Source organism: Manis javanica, chromosome 5 (genome assembly GCF_040802235.1).
Source record: "Manis javanica isolate MJ-LG chromosome 5, MJ_LKY, whole genome shotgun sequence".
Lineage (NCBI taxonomy): Eukaryota > Metazoa > Chordata > Mammalia > Pholidota > Manidae > Manis > Manis javanica.
This window is the reverse complement of record NC_133160.1, coordinates 98,268,951-98,286,233: the sequence shown is the minus strand read 5'-3', so window position 1 is coordinate 98,286,233 and position 17,283 is coordinate 98,268,951. Positions and strand designations below refer to the sequence as shown.

Sequence of the window (17,283 nt, the reverse complement as noted above, 5' to 3'; positions counted from 1 at the left end):
TTTAAAAATTGAGGGTGAGATCCTTCATTTTGCTTCTTCTTATGGTAGATCCACATGTACTTTGTAGGTATCAGATGCTATATCAGAGATGGCACACCTAGGCTGCCTGTGGGATCAAGTTAGATCCCTTTCAAATGCCTTTATTAAAGGTATATAGTCAATTTAATATCCCAGGAGAGTTAACATGATCACATAAAGAAAATTATGAACATCTCCCCATATGTAACACAAAAGTAATGGAAATGAAAACTCCACCCACCTCCTCTACTTTTATAGGCAGTATGTGTAGACTGATATAGATAAAAAAGAAACCCTACCACTTTATCATGATGAATTTATCAACAGCTCTTTTGTCCTGAACAAATGTTTTCTCAGAATATTTCACAAATAGCACTTATGATGTGTCTGACATTTGGATGCAGATATTAAGCAGTGTCAATTTGAGGATTTGTAATGGATTCAACAGTTAAGTAAGGATCTTATAGAAATAAATGCACAAAGATGAAGAAAAAATAAAAGTTCATATTCCTAAATAGGTCCAAATACCTAGAAAACTGGACATGAACCAAGAAGCAAGGCAGAAAAGTTCCTGAATCATGAAAATTGAATCAAAATAGTTTATTTCTTTTACTCCCATAAAAGTCTGTGTGAAACACCCTCTGTAAGCCACACTGTGCTCCCTTTATATACCAGATAACCAGCCCAGCCTGTCCTTACTCCAAAGCTATGGAAGAGTTAAAATGGCAAATTAAGGCACTTGATAAGTGCCAGAGAAGTGGGTCAGGAAGGTAGACTAGATAAAAGAGAATTAAATGACTTGAGGTTGCAGTTTTGCAGTGTATCAGCAAGGACATGATTTAAAAGAGTATGAGGAAAACAGAGAAAGCAAAGATAATTTCCAGGTGTTGACCTGATAGTGGTGCCATTTATTGAGAAGAGTGTTTGGGTAAGTTTTCAGGGTCAAAATCAAGTTTGTTTGCTTTAGGTTTTGTTTTATGTGAAATTAATGATGTTAATTAATCAAAACGATAATAAATGGTTAAGCAAGTTCAGGCTCAAAGTAGACATCAGGTTTGGAGAAACGGCTTTCTAGGGAACAATGAAAATACTGGTAATAAAATCTATACCATTTAGCCTCACACACAGATTTTCATTGGCTTCTTTGACATGTTTTATACCAGTCTTCTGCCATTGCTCTCTATTCTCTCTTACCTTTTCCTCTTACCTTTCTTCCTCCTTTGTAGCAATAATAAATCCTTCACTTTTCACTACTAGAGCATGAAGCCAGCTAATCAGCTTCTATCTCAATGTGTTTTTCTAACCAAGAGAATACTCTTCAAGAGGATTCTGGTGCCCACTTGTAATATTTTATTCCTCCATAGCATGATTCAGCAAGCTATGTCTTATTTCTATCATTACACTATAAATTTTTTGTGAGAAAGAAGATGGCATATATACTCATGGACCGGAATTTGATTAATAAAGTGCATTCAAAGTCTAAATGAAAGACGCACTGAAAATTTCTCCTGGGTGCTCTATCATTCTCCTTAGGTCATTGTAGTGACTTTGTTTTTAGTTCCTTAATTTTCTAGGTTACCATTTTGTTGATACAAATTATGATACTGTTAACTGAAAAACTCTGAGTATATATGTAATTGAATACAGCATTTAAAATACAATAAAAGGTTAATGGCCTTATTTATGGATATTCATTACTTACTGAAATAGCTTGGAGGGAATTCCAAGATGGCAGCATAGAAAGAGGCTGAACCCACTTCCTCCCACCCACACATCAAATCCATACACAGAGCAGTTTCATCTGAGAAAGAAATGAGGCCTGAGAGAACATCTGTACGATGAGTGACAGAAAGACCACATACAAAAAAAAATAGGAGAGATGGAGACATGGTAATGGCAGAAGCCCCACCCCCAAAGTGGCCTTGTAATAGGCAGGGATGTCACTGGGGGACTGGAGTACAGATTCACCTTCCCTGGGGCCCAGGAAAGAAAAATCATGGTTTAAAGGCCAACTACACTGTAAATGAAGGGCACTAGTTTTCAGAACTCAAGCACCCACCAAATGACAGGTAAACTGCTAGAACTCTCCAGGATTGGAGATACCGATGAACACCATGATGTACATTGCCCACTGCACATTGATAGTGCACATGGGAGCAGGATCTGGGTGCATACTACAGATCCAGACATAACTGAGGTAGCCTACCATCTCCAGCTTACCCCGCCAGTGCAGCCCAGCCAGTGGCCAACTAGAAGCTCCCAAGACAGCATACCTTCAACCCCACCTGCTCCATTAGTATGGCCCTGACCAGTGCGCACTTGGGAAGACTCCTTCCACTGCTGACAAGGCCTTGATTTAGCCAGCCAAAAAGCTGAGCACACATAATCTACCCAGGGACCTTCCTATGCAAAGCCAATCCTCTAAAACTTTTAGCTTTTCACCTAATCCGTCCATAGAAAAACTGCATAAAGTAAACACAATGAGGACACAGAAGAATATATTTAAAGTAAAAGATTAAAAAAAAACTTCAGAAAAAAATGTTTAGCAATTTGTGTGATAAATAATTCAAAGTAATGGTTATAAAGATACCAGACTTGAGAGAAGAATGGATGAGCTCAGGGAGGACTTCGATGTAGTGATAGAAAATATTAAAAAGAACCAGTCAGAGATGAAGAATATAATGAATGAAATGAAAAATACACTAGAGGGAATCAGCAGCTGGTAGATGATTCATAACACTTCAGTGATTTGGAAGACAGAGTATTAGAAGTAGAAAGCTGGAGCAGAAGAAAGAGAAATAAAAGAAATGAGATAGGTTTAAGGAGCTCTGGAACAACATCAAATGTCCTAACATTTGCATTTAGGAACCCCAGAAGGAAAACACAGAGAAAAGGGAATGGAAAATCTATTTGAACAAATAATAGCTGAAAATTTCCTAAATTAGGAGACAGACTCAGAAATCCAGGTATAGGAAGCAGAGAGAGCCCAAACCCAGAAGAACCCAGTACCCAACAACATTATCATTCAGAATTGAAGGAGAGTTAAAAAACTTCTCAGGCAGAAATAAGTTAAAAAAGTTCACCATCACTAAACCAGTCTTGCAAGAAGTGGGAGAGGGACCTCTTTAAGAGGAACAGGAAAATCTGTAACTGGAAGCAAGAAAATTATATAAAGAAAAATTTCACTGGTAAAAGCGACTTATAGTAAAGGTAGTAGATCACTTAAAGCTAGTATGAAGGTCAAAAACACAAAAGTAGTATCAATTATTTATAAAAATTAGTTAAGAAATCACTAAAGAAAAAGGGTAAAAGAAGACATCATATACATGAAACTTGGAAGAGGGGGAGTAAAAATAATATAGTGCTGTTAGATATGTTCACCCTTAAGTTACTACCAACATTCTCTGCTATATATATGTGAACCCCATATATATGTGAACACCCTTAAGTGACTACTAACATTCTCTGCTATATATATGTGAACTAAACCGAAACCTTTAGCACATACACAAAAGATAAAGAGAAAGGAATTCCAGGACACTAAAGAAAGTCATCACACACAAAAGAAGAGCAAAAGAGAAGAAAGGATCAAAGAAGAACAATGAAAACAACCAAATATTTAACAAAATGCCAATAAATATATATGTATCAATAATAACTAAAAGTAAGTGCACAAAATGCACCAATCAAAAGACACAGTGTGACTGAATGGGTAAAAGAACAAGACCCATCTATATACTGTTTACAAGAGACTCACCTCAGATCTAAACACACACACAGACTGAAACTGATAGAAAAACATATTCCATGAAAAAATAAAAGCTGGAGTAGCAATACTTACATCATACAAGATAGACTTTAAAACAAAGATTGTACCAAGAGTATAATTACAGTCTGATTAAGGGCTCAATCAGCAAGAAGACATAAAGATTGTAAAAATCTATGCATCTAACAAAGGAGCAACTAAATATGTAGAGCAAATGTTAACAGACAGAAAGGAAGAAATGAACAGTAATAACAGTAACAGAAGACTTTAACCCCTCACCTACATTAATGGATAGATCATCCAGACAGGAAATCAATGAGGAAATACTGGCTTTGAATGACACACTAGACCAAATGGATTTGACAAATATGTATATATAGAACATTTTATCCCAGAACAGCAGAATACATTCTTTATAAGTTTACATAGACATTCTTCAGGACAGATCACATGTTAGGCCACAAAACAAGCCTCAATAAATATAAAAAGACTGAAATTATACCAAAAAGCTTTTTTGACCACAACAGAATGAAACTGGAAATTAATTACAAGTAAAAACACAAATATATGAAGGCTAAACAGCATGCTACTTAGCAACCAATGGGTCAGTGAAGTAATCAAAGAAATAAAAAAAAAAACCACTTGGAGAATAATGAAAATGAAAACACAATGGTCAGCAGGTCTAAAGGAAGTTTACAGCATTCAGACCTATCTCAAGAAACAAGAAATAGCTCAAATAAGCAATAAAATTCAAAATCCTAAACCTAAGGGAACTACAAAAAGAATGAGCAAAGGCCAGAGTTAGTAGAAGTAAGGAAATCATAAAGATCACAGTGGAAATGAATAAAATAGAGACTAAAAAAAGAAAATACAAAGGAACAATGAAATTAAGAGCTAGTTCTTTGAAAAGATAAAAAATGAAAACCTTTACTTATATTTATCAGGAAAAAAAGAGAGGACCCATAGAAACAAAATCAGAAATGATAGTAAAGGTGCAACCAACACCACAGAAATACAATTATGAAAAATTACTGTGAAAAATTATGCAACAAATTGGAAAACTTAGAAGAAACTGATAAATTCCTAGAAACACAATCTACCAAGATTATACCAGAAAGAAATAGAAAATCTGAACAGATTGATTACTAGCAATGAAATCAAATCAGAAATCCAAAAACTATCAACAAACAAAAATCCAAAACCAGCGGCCTTCAGAGGAAAATTCTACCAGCTAAGGAAGTTAATACCTATCCTCAAGCTATAGCGAAAAAAAATTGAGGAGGTAGGAAACTTCTTCCAAATTCATTCTATGAGGCCAGCATCACTCTGATACAAAAAACACACAGAGACACTACAGAAGAAAAAAATTACAGACTAATATCCCTAATGAACAGGAGCAAAAATCCTCAACAAAATATCATCAGAACAAACTAAAAATATATTAAAAGGATCATTCACTGCAACAAAGTATGATTTTTTTCCCCAGGGATACAATGGTGGTTCAACAGCTGCACATCAATCAGTGTGATACACTACATAAACAAAAGAAAGGATGAAAAACACATGATTTCAATAAATGCTGAAAAACAGTTGATAAAATTCAAAATCCACTCATGATAAAAACTCTCAACAAAGTGGGTAAATAGAGCATATCTGGACACAATAAAGGCTATGTATGAGAAACCCGCAGGTAACACCATGCTCAATGTCAAAATGCTGAAAGCTTTTCTTCCACGATCAGGAAAAAAGACAAGGATGCCTGCTCTCCAACTCTTATTCAACATAGTACTGAAGTCCTAGTCATAACAATTAGACAAGAACAAGAAATAAAGGTGTCTGAATTGGTAAGGAAAAGTAAAAATTGCCACTATATACAGATGACATGATATCATATACAGAAAACCTTAAAGACTTCACCAAAAACTATTAGAACCAATAAATTAATTCAGTAAAGTCACAGGATAAAAAATTAATATACAGACAAATGTGTTTCCATATACAAATGAATAACTAGCAGAAGTTAAATTAAAAATCAATCCTATTTACAAATGTATCAAAGAATAAAATACCTGGGAATAAATCTAACCAAAGAGATGAGAAAGCTGTACTCTGAAAACTGTAAGACTGATGAAAGAATTGAAGATGACACAAATAAGTGGAAAGCTATTCCATGTTAATGGATCAATTAATATTGGTAAAATGGCCAAACTATCGAAAGCGGTCTACAGACCCAGTGGAATCCTTATCAAAATACAAATGGCGTTTTTTTATAGAACTAGAACCAATAATCCTAAATTTGTATGGAATCAAGATAGCAAAAGCAATCTTGCGAACATAGGGAAAATAGATTTGCAAATGATAACCCTCTGAATGGGAAAATAGATTGGCAAATATGTCTGATCAAGGGCACATATCCAAAATATATACACATGTCATATACATCAACACCAAAAAAGTGAATAATTTGATTTAAAGATGGGCAGAAGATTTGAATAGACATTCTTCTAAGACATACAGATGGCCAAGAGACAAATTATAAGATGCTCAATATTACTAATCATCAGGGTAATGCAAATCAAATCTACAATGAGATACCATCTCACTCTAGTCAGAAAGGCTAATATCAACAAGAAGAAATAACAAGGGTTGGCAGGAATGTCAGCAAATAAACACTTGTACATTGCTGGTGGGATTGTAAATTGGTGTAGCCACTATGGAAAGCAATATTGAGGTCTCTCAAACAATTAAAAAATATTCTATACAGCCCAGGAATTCCACTTCTGGAAACTTACCTCAAGAAAATAAAATCACTAATTCAAAAAGATACATGCACTCCTACACTTATCATAGCATTATTTACAATAGCCAAGATATGGAAGCAACCAAAGAGTCCCTTCATAGATGACTGGATAAAAAAGGAGTGTGTGTACATATAATGGAATATTACCCAGTCATAAAAAATAATGAAATCTTGCCCTCTGCAACAACATAAATGGACATAAAGATACTATACTAAGTGAAACAAGTCAGAGAAAGACAAATACCACATGATTTCACTTACATGTGGAATCTGAAAAAAAACATAGAAATAGACTCATACAAAGTACAGACTGGTGGTTGACATAGGGGAAGAGGGTGGTTGGATGGGTGAAATAGGTGAAGGGGATATGGTGGTACAAACTTCTAATTATAAAATAAAATTGTCATAGGGATAAAAGTTTAATGTAGGGGATACAGTCTAATGTTGTAGTATCTTTATATGTTTACAGACAGCAACTACACTCATGGTAAACATTTAGCAATGTATCTAAATGCTGAATCACGATATTGTGCACCTGAAACCAATATAATATTGTATGTCAACTATTTCAATTAAAATCTTTATGCTCAGATAAAACTATAGAACACACATTGAGGAAATTCGATAAATTTCACAATGCCGTTTAGCTCACTGTTAAAAAGAAATGAGCTATAAAACATGAAAATACATGGAGGGACCTTAAATTCATATTACTGTGTGAAAGAACCCAATCTGAAAGGACTACATACGGTATGATTCCAACTATATGACCCTGTGGAAAAGGCAAACTATGGAGACTATAAAAAGTTCAGTGATTACTGGAGTTTGGAGGTTGTGGAGAGAGATGAACAGGCAGAGCCCAGAGGATTTTGGGGGCAGTGAAAATACTCTATCGTATTATAATGGTGAATCAATATCATTACACATTTCTCCAAACCCATAGAATGTACAACTTGAAGAATGAAACCTAAGGTAAGCTATGGACTTTGGGTGATTATTTGTATCAATGTAAGTTAATCCTTTATTAAAAAACAAAAAATATACCATTCTGATAAGTGATGTTGATAATGGGGGAGGTTATGAATGAGTAGGGGCAGAGAGTGTATGAAAAATCTCTGTGCCTTCCTCTCAATTTTGTTGTCTACCTATAAAACTGCTCTAAAACATCTTTCAGAAATGCCTTTTAGAGTAATTCATCCATTTCATCACTATTTGTAGCATTATTGCACTGGGGAATTTAATTGCACGGAGAATTCTATTGACTTTTCTAAAGCTTTCTTGAAAATTTACGGTTTTGCGCACAAATGTCAAAATGCCGCCTTGTATTTTGTGTATGCTATGAATGCGTTTTTAAAGGACATCTCTTCCTTTCTGTGTCATTACTGTAGGCTACATATCGAAATCGAATTGTGAGCCAAAGTCTCAGCACAAGGGACAGAAAAGCAATGCATACTCCCACCGAGGACCGTTTTAGATACTCAGCAGCTGACCAGACAAGCCCCTACAAAAGTAAGACCTATCAACTATCAAGTCTATGTTTAAGTAATTTCTTGAAGGACAAGGAACTAGTGGAAGTTATCAAACACTCAAGGGGGACTTACGAAACCCTAACATCAGAAGTCACCCAGAACTTAAGGGCCGCTGTAGGGCAGAACTCTCTGATGCCAACAGCTAAGAGCGAAGGGCTCTCCACGTTCTCAGAGAAACCAAAGGACCCAGCTGCTGTGGCCCGACAGCCTTCAACCTTTACAGGCAGGTTTGGACAGCCACCAAGAGGGCCCATCTCTTTACACATGTACAGCAGGAAGAATGTTTTTCTTCACCACAATTTACATACCACTGAGCTGCAGACTCTAGGCCAGCAGGATGGGTAATTAAATCACACTATTCCTATCTTTGGGTAGGATACAGATGGTTAGTGTTTCTCGTGCATAGTTCATATTTAAATCCCCATGACCTTTTTATTACTTTTTACTTTTAGTTATAAACTAAGAATTGTACACTATTTATTTTTAGAATGAGGGTTCAAGCATGTTGATTGAATTAGATTGGTTATATGTATAATAAATGGGACCATCTTACTGGTTTATACAGTCCATAATTTATTTATCTTTATCAGTCACTGAAAGTCACTGAAGTTTCAGAAGATAATATCAAATAGCACTCTGTTCACTTAATGGTGTTACTGTGACAATAGATGTGAGAAATAAATAGATAAAGGGAACTGTGAAGAATTTTAAATTACATAGTTAGTAGAGAAGATAAGAGGGATTTTTAAAGTCTTATATTTGGTGGTGTATTTGAAGAATGAAGCTTGCTTGCATGTAACATAGAGATGTGTCTCTCTATCACATACGTTCAAGCTTACCTTGCCATCCTATTAAGGGGGAAAGGCTATTTCTTTCATCCTCTAAATGTTTAGTTCACACTAGTTCACAAAGGATTTCAGACTGAGTAATTGCTAGCCAAATAGAGAATGACAGTTCTGATCTTCAAAAATTTCCTTTTGGTTTTTGCTACTGATGTTGAAGTACCACGACATCACACAGTGAGGTGGTAAAGTTGGCTGAATTTTGCCAAATGATGCACAGAGCATGACATGCTATAGTCTTTGAGTTACTATCATGCTAATATCAGCATATTTTTAAAAATTCTAGGAATGGAAGATTATAAGAAAATTATTTTTGTTTCACTTTTCTAGTATGTTTAAATTTTTCACTTTTTTTATGTTATGTCCAATTTCACTCTATATAGAGCAATCCATATCAATGACTACATGATGAAGTAAGGAACAGAAAGTCAGTTTCTTGGTAGTCTAGTATACACTATCCTAACTGTTCATCTATATTTAGAAGAAAAAGTAAAATACACGTGAACTTTGGCAATTTGATCTTACAAATAAATCTCTAACAAGAATATTTAAAACTCATTGGATGGAAAACATTTCTCTTTAAGAAACATGACCTAATATATTTTATACTGAAATGCACATTAGAACAATAAATCTAAATAATTCCTTTCTGTTTAATTAATAACAAGGCTGTATGCAACTGTAGAAATAAATAAATATATATATAAATAAATTTAAAACAGCCAGTAAGTATTAGGGCTGCAGTTTTCTTACATAAAGATAATAGCTAGTAACTGTATTTACATTAGGCACAGTCTATGCAATGCAAATTGAAATTGTCATACCTACTGCATGATCTTCTTCCCTTGTATTCTTTAACAGAGAGAATCCATCAGCGTGTACAAATGAAATGAATAAAGGGAAATTGAGATAGCAGTTTTAGCATGGCATCTGACTAACCTGCTTAAATTAAAGCTATGTTTGAAATGCATCTCCTAATACAAAAATGTGTTTGAGCTCTCTGCTTTGGGGAAAAGCCATTCAATTCCCCCCCCACACCCCCCCACCCCACATCCCAGCTTTAACTATTAAGCTTTGACCAATTTTCACACTTGATTAGAACTGCTAAGAGTAAAGAGTCTTGGTTTTCCAAAGGTAGACACATGTGCATCAAGACAAATGTTTGCCAAATGTTTTCTTTCTTTGTATGTTTGTAATTCTGCCAAAAGAGAACAATACATACTGCAATTTGCTTGGCTTTCTGAGACTGCAATATAAAATTCCCTCTCTACTTTAGAAACTATAATATTCATGCAGATATACATTTTGGGCTAGGCAATATTTAAGAAATGATAGAAAAGTTATGATTACTAATTGTGGCATTTGTCCCAAGAGTTGGTGTGTGTATTGCTAGAGTATTGAAGTCTGTAAATAAATTAGCATGATAAAATAATCAAGGATTTTTTCCCAGGATATGGAAGAACTGTGTATCACAAATAATGTTTTTGATTTGGGCTTTTGGAGTTTATAGTTTTGTTTTCCTGGAAAATAGACTTTTGAACTGTACTTTGTAAAAAATAATCTATTTAAGAAAAGCTGTCATTTAATAGACATTTTAAGAGACATTTTAAACACTAGTATTTTCTTGAAAAAATCTTTTTTAAAGATGAAACATTCAAAAAGAAAACCTGGATTAAACAGTTCAATTTTAAAAGGAGGGGTATTTTTTGGAAATAGCATCTTAAAGCTGTTTTGTATCAGTATTTTCAGCATTGTTATAATATTATTTGTAATACTAAGTGTAACTCAGGCCTGGAGAAGGTGTAAGCCCACTATACTAATGTACATCAGTAACTGTAAAACAGGGGTTCTTTGCAAGTTCCTCTTGTATATATATAGTAACTCACAACAATGGCATGTGGGCATTCTTTCAGCAAATTGATTTCTTTGTACTAAAAATCTCTAGTTTTCTAAGACAGTTCCATGTATAAAAATGATTTGTACATTTCTCCAAGGCGGTACATATCCAAAGACATGACACTAGGGGGAAAAAGTGCTTGTTTTTCTGATGGAGGCAGTTGTCTTCTCTTTCCCTTTCTCTTTCTTCTGTGCATGTGTATGTGTAGCTAAGCCTAAGTAATCCTGTAAAATTTCTGCTGCAAATTGTCTCTTCTGAATTTAGAATGTGCTTTAAAGGACACTTAAGAAGAGATATTCCTCGAGGAAAAGCTGTTTCCACCTGAAATAAACTGTTCTCATTTTTGTAATTAGCAGAACATGCTACTGGATTTCTATGAACCCTGTGATTTTTTTCAAATAATTTTATATGCTTACAGAGTCACAGAAAAATTATGAATTACCTCTCAAATTGTTTTTGCTTCTTTGGAGCACTACAGTCTTTGTTCAGATTACACCATGAAAGAGTAGCTGCAGTGCTAAAGGTATGAATCCGCTAGTATCAGTATGCTCAGGGTAAGAACCTAGAGCCACACATTCAAGTTGTCTTTGTCATTTATTGGTTGAGATATAAATAAAAGAGCTAGCCTCTAGTCAATATTAAACATTTGTAGACATGTTCATACTTACCTACCTTAAAATGTTTACAAAGATTTTCATGAGTAATCTGATCTTGTAACATGTTTTGCACCTTTTATTTTCTAATATTTAATTCTAGCCTGCTGCATTACTTTCTGCGTGTTACTAAAGTCAAGAGAATTCATTGAACTCAAATTTCAAAGGAAATTTTACTTTGTCTTCTATGTCTTTAATAGTGATAATAATAGTAATACCTATTAATAACCCAAAAAGAGTTAAGACTTTCTATTATCATGTATTTAAGGACCACATCCCCATTATAAAAGATTACATTCCACTAGTCCTCCCAAGAACTCCATTAGTAACTTAGTTGTCAATGGACCAGTGGGAGCAGTTTATTGAATGGCAAGTACTATTCCTCCACAATCATTATTCCCTTTCTCATTATCAAGAAGTAATAGTGTATTACAGTGGGTAACTTGGTATACTGGGTGTAATATTTTAATCTCATAAGTAAAATAACAATTTTGTCCCATTCTTCCACTTTCAGAATTTTACATTCTGAATATCTATAGAAGTAAGAAGTACTTCAAAACAACCCTTCCAACTCCATTGAAATATGTAGATCAAATTGGACAAGAAAGGGCATGACTATAAACATGCTGTCTGTGGTTGCCATCCATGTGACTGAGTCACATTCCAATTGGCTAGAGGCTTCCCTTCAGTGATGTATCTGCTTAAATGTAGCACTGATTCATTGATATTAGGATTTTGTTTGTATTCTTGGACTTGACTCTTTGTAGGCATTATTATCAGGTCTTTTTACATTTTCGTGTTTTTTTTACAAGAAATAGTTTAATCCCATACTATATCCTTTGGGAAGTTACTCCTCCTGGAATTTAAACTTTTTTTCATATCTTTTTGTGCTAACTTTGTCATGCCAACTCTAGGATATCTCTAAACACATGGGCAGGGATGTTAGAAAATATAAACTAGTTTGGGTTCTTATAAAAAGCTGAATTATGCCATAGTATAAAAGCAAATATACAACTATCAACCATCCAACCAGGAAGTCCACTTTTCTAACAATATGCATTAGCACCAAATTTTATTTTTGAAATCCTAATTTGGTCCAACTTCTTTCACAAATAGAACCATAAACGTATCTATGAACTATTTATTTGTAATAAATTTGGAGTTTTGCTTAGAACCCAGTTGTAGTTCCAAGTAGCATAACCCAAAAACAAAAGTCAAAGACATCACTTTTCAGTTACATTACCAATGGAAAAGACTGAAGGTAGCTCACCTTATTTTAGACCTGAAGAATTTACCACAAAAACTGTAACAGAACAAAAATTCTTAATATAGAGTAGGCTTCTTCCACTTAAGTGATCTAGAATGTGGTGCATCATAGTTCTTCTAGAGAACTTTCAATGTAGCCCTACTAACTTCACCAGTTTAGTGTAACAAATATACTCTTTCCCCTTGAACATAAAGTTCAAGAAAAGGAGCCTTCTATATCTTGTCCTTTCCAAACATTACCTCGTTGCTTTAGTAAACTCAGATTACTATAACAAAATACCATGGACTGGGTGGATTAAACAATAGACATTTATTTTCTGGAGTCAGAAGCTGGGAATTCTAAGATAAAAGTAGCAGCAGATTCATTTTCTGGCTTGCAAACAGCTGTTCTAACATGGCAGAGATGAATAAGCTGTGGCCTATTCCTCTTTTTATATGGTCACAAATCCAATCATGGGGTTCCACCCTCATGACGTCATCTAAACTTATACTTCCCAAGTCCCTACCTCCAAGTACAATCACACTGGGGTTAGGGCTTTTGGGGAAATACAAACATCCAGTTCACAGCACTAATTTTCAGCTAAAACAACCTACTAAGTTTGCTTGTGTTTCACTAGTTGAAATCAGAAAGGTTAGGTAATTTGCCAAAGACACACAGGATATATGTTTGACTAACTGGATTTCACAATCTTTGATCTTTCCATTTACACTGTTTACCTGCAGAGTGAGCACTCGCCTATGGAGGCAGAATGATTCAAGCAAATGTATGCTACCTAAGTCTCCCTTACTCTTAAAATTGCATTAATATTGCTAAAGAAGAAAAATCTGTGCAATAATCTACTTTAGCAAACCAGAATACTACTCTTTCAAAAACTTATAAAACAATTATTGATATTTAGATCAATAAATACAGACTCTTGAGAAGAAAAGAAAATTCTTACTGTCTTTCAAGTTTACTTTCTAGAAAATCTGACTTCTTAATTTTCTTTCCTTCAAGGCAATTGGGAAAAATACTGAGAAACATTTTTATGCTCTTTTTCTTAAACTAGAAGACCAATAAAATGCCTAATCTAAGGAAAATATACAGTTGATGAAAAATAACCTAATTTTATCAGATTATCTTATTTCTTTCATTTTCTGAGAATATTTATATAGACATCATTGAATTTGATACGTTTGTATTGGCTTACGTACATTTAAAAACAATATCTTTATAAAATTGGTTTATATATTTTTTATCTAGGGGCCAAAAATTACCACTGATGTAAAGTTTCTTAAATATTCAGGAGTTGAAATTAATGGTAAATACAAAGTTGTTTGTCCTAAATTTTTCAATAAAACACATTTTTTATTTTTTAGTTAATGAAATATATATACCTAAATAATGTCTGAATAAGATATAAGCATAACATGAATTCTCTCTCCCAAAACCTTGTTTTAAGAATGCAAGAATATTTGAGTGTTATTTTAGGACAAAGTACTATGAGAGGGATTCTTATATATATGGATCTGAGATTATTAACATTTATAACAATATTTTCTATTCTCTAAAACTAAAAACTACCTGAGAAAGAAAATAAATAGCAAATTACTTTGGAAATTATAATTTTTAGTAATATTGAATGCACAGTATAATTTCTTTTGTAGCTCTTGATTTCCCAAAAAGGACAGTGATTTTATTTAATGAAATACCATGATTTGCCTAATATTCTGAGAAAAGATTGATACACTTAAACATAATGATTAGAAAATATGCATAATTCCTTGCAAAATAAATGTTGAAACAACAAATACCTTGTGTGTCATATGACTGCTTTCATTATGACATTAACATGCTCTGAACCTATTCTAGTGATAAATTGGTTTACACATGTGTTCACACTGTGCGTAAAGCAATGTGATTGATTTCTGGGTTCTTGAAAGTTGTGATGATTGGAAAGAGACAAATCAGCCACTTATTTCCACTTCCTTTGCCACTGGGCTTTTCTTAATTTCTGATGTACAGTAATAAAGTACAATATCCCAGGGACCAGTATGAGAATATGATGCAATCATTTCATCTCATTACAAGTATGGAATCTTTCCATTCTGCCTATATTCTTTATCTCCATTTTTTATACTGGCTGCAATTAAAAATATATCATAAAATGTTGATTTGTGATTTACAAAATCCTGTTTATCAAGTCTATGTATTTTGTAACAATACAACAAATACAAAATTCATCTAAATTTTGTCTTTTCTTCTCTCTCTCACATACACTTACAGTTTTCTAGAATGGCTGGAAGGTGGATAATTCAGAACAGCTACACAACCATTTGAAAGAGTGCATCAATATGTATCCATTCATCATCCATACCAGCCAATAGGGAAGAATATACACTTAAAATTCTGTTGCACTGCCTTGAAAATATACCCTAACACTACATTTAAACTCTTTAGGTGTTTTCTATAACCTCACAAGTTCAGAGTAAACAGTGCTCCTCTGTTGTATGCTTTTATGTAACGTGATTTCAAAAAGCTGAAATAAATGAATATATTTTACAATTTATATGTAATATGACCTCATGGTTTAAGACTCAATCCATTTTCCTGACTACAGGCAGAGTTTTTCTTTTAGTCTAAACACTGTTTTCTATAAAAAATGTCAAGAAGCACTGTATTGGTTTTATAATTAAATTATTGAAGGTATTAACTTTTAGGGATTATTTTGAAGACTACATGAACTCATAAACTGTACTTCTAGGTTTTGTTGGTAATCATTCACAAAGCCTTTGGTTATAATTATCAATCAGCACTTTCTTGTGGATGAATTATACAAATCTTTCTCTTCAACATTTCAATTGTAAAATAATCATTTAAGATATTTAAAATGGAATATTGATGTATATAGTGTTTATTATTTATACATTCTTTCAAAGATTCTCATGTTTAATCTTATTTTAAATGTCTCTTACATATCTCATTCCTTTTATGATTCTTATTTCTCTAATATAACAAGTGCTGTGACATTTGCACAGATGTTATCAGGACAGGAGGGTATCACAACATTAAATGCACAGAAGTGACGTAAGTATCACGGTTTAAAGATTTAAAAATCAGATCATCTCAGAAGATGACAATGAAAAATAAAACCAACCTTTATACAGACTGTTAATTTAAGATAATGTATTATTATCTCAACCAAACATAATGCCTGGTTTAGTCTTCCCTGGATTCCCTGCTAGGGTTTGGGCTGATTTTTCTTTTTCCCTTCATGGGTTCTTACACATGAGAAAGGAAATATTTAAGTAAAGGTCAACTTTTAGCTAGAAACCATGTTGAAGGTATTCTTATCTCTTATGGCATAGTTGGATTCTATATTATATGTTTTCTATTAAAGGAGAGCTGGACAGAAAGAAGAATACACACATAAACTCAGTCTTGAATTCTGGTGAACAATGTGTATGACCACATCCGGGAAGTGTAAGCTGGTTCCATGTTTCAACTAAATGGCTGATTTTAAAGAGTCCATACTGGATATATTAGGTCAGAGGCTAATAAGATTTTATCCTCACACAGAACAGATAGCGCAAAAGTGTGCCCTGATAGCTTTTAGACCCAAATATCAATTAAGATGAATAAGTTTAATGAAACTGTAACACCATCTCCCTAGCAACAATCACTGTTTTGTATTTAAGTTCTTGTGTAAGATTATTTATTGGTAAAGAAAACATGGCCAATCTGCTGAGACTTCCATGTTTAAACAGTATCTTAGAGGACTACCTGTGTATGGAAACTGAAATGAAGACTTGACATTTTTAATCACTTAAGAATTGGCTACTGAAATTATATCATTACATGTTGTTGAAATTAAAGGAGTAGTTTAATATCTATCTGAATCATAATGTAAAGTCAGAAAGCCAGTCAAAAGGATTAGAACACAAGAAGTTGATGCAGAATATTTGTAGATCACTTGAAACAAACCAACACCTAATTATTCAATGAAAGTTACATCAACCCCTACCTTTAGAAACAAGGGCTGAATACATGGAGGTTTCCAAACCAATATTTCATAATGATACTCAGAAACTGATACAGCCATTCACATAAACTCATTCTCATGACACATAAGCCCATTACATAAATCAAAGCACAATCATGCTCTTGTATTCAACATAAAATTGGAGTCATTGGAAATACACAATTTGGTTTTGTCCCAAAGATACTTATACTCATCTTCCATAGGAGATATAGTACAAACACTTCATAGGAACTGTTTTATCTTATTAAATATCACCTCTTAAGAAATGTTTATGCTTTTTGAACTGTCCAACTGCAGGAGGTGATCAAACACTTCCCAAGATATCTGATGAAGTGTAAGGCACTTGGTAAAATGGTTAAGAGATTTGTATTATTGTACTTAAAAGCAAGGAAACAAATGGAAGAATTAAGACCTAGTCAAACAATGTGTTTCACACCAGTAACGTACCTGCCTCTGCCAGTGAGGCCAGCAGCGAGCAGATGACACTTGA

The 17,283-nt window shown here is 33.7% G+C and overlaps 1 protein-coding gene across 5 annotated transcripts in view; it reads left to right on the top strand.

The window, feature by feature from the left end:
• CCSER1 (coiled-coil serine rich protein 1) overlaps positions 1–15,359 on the top strand; it is a 1,413,823-nt gene extending 1,398,464 nt beyond the window's left edge. For 2 of the 5 annotated variants that reach the window (XM_037020169.2, XM_073237296.1), the window contains one exon: positions 7,973–15,356. In XM_037020169.2, the coding sequence (XP_036876064.1) occupies positions 7,973–8,458 (486 nt within the window). In that variant the 3' untranslated portion in view covers positions 8,459–15,356. Of the gene's footprint in view, positions 1–7,972 lie in introns of all 5 variants that reach the window. The other 3 variants (XM_073237297.1, XM_073237298.1, XM_037020166.2) reach the window with 3 other exon arrangements.
• The last annotated feature ends 1,924 nt before the right edge of the window (positions 15,360–17,283 follow it).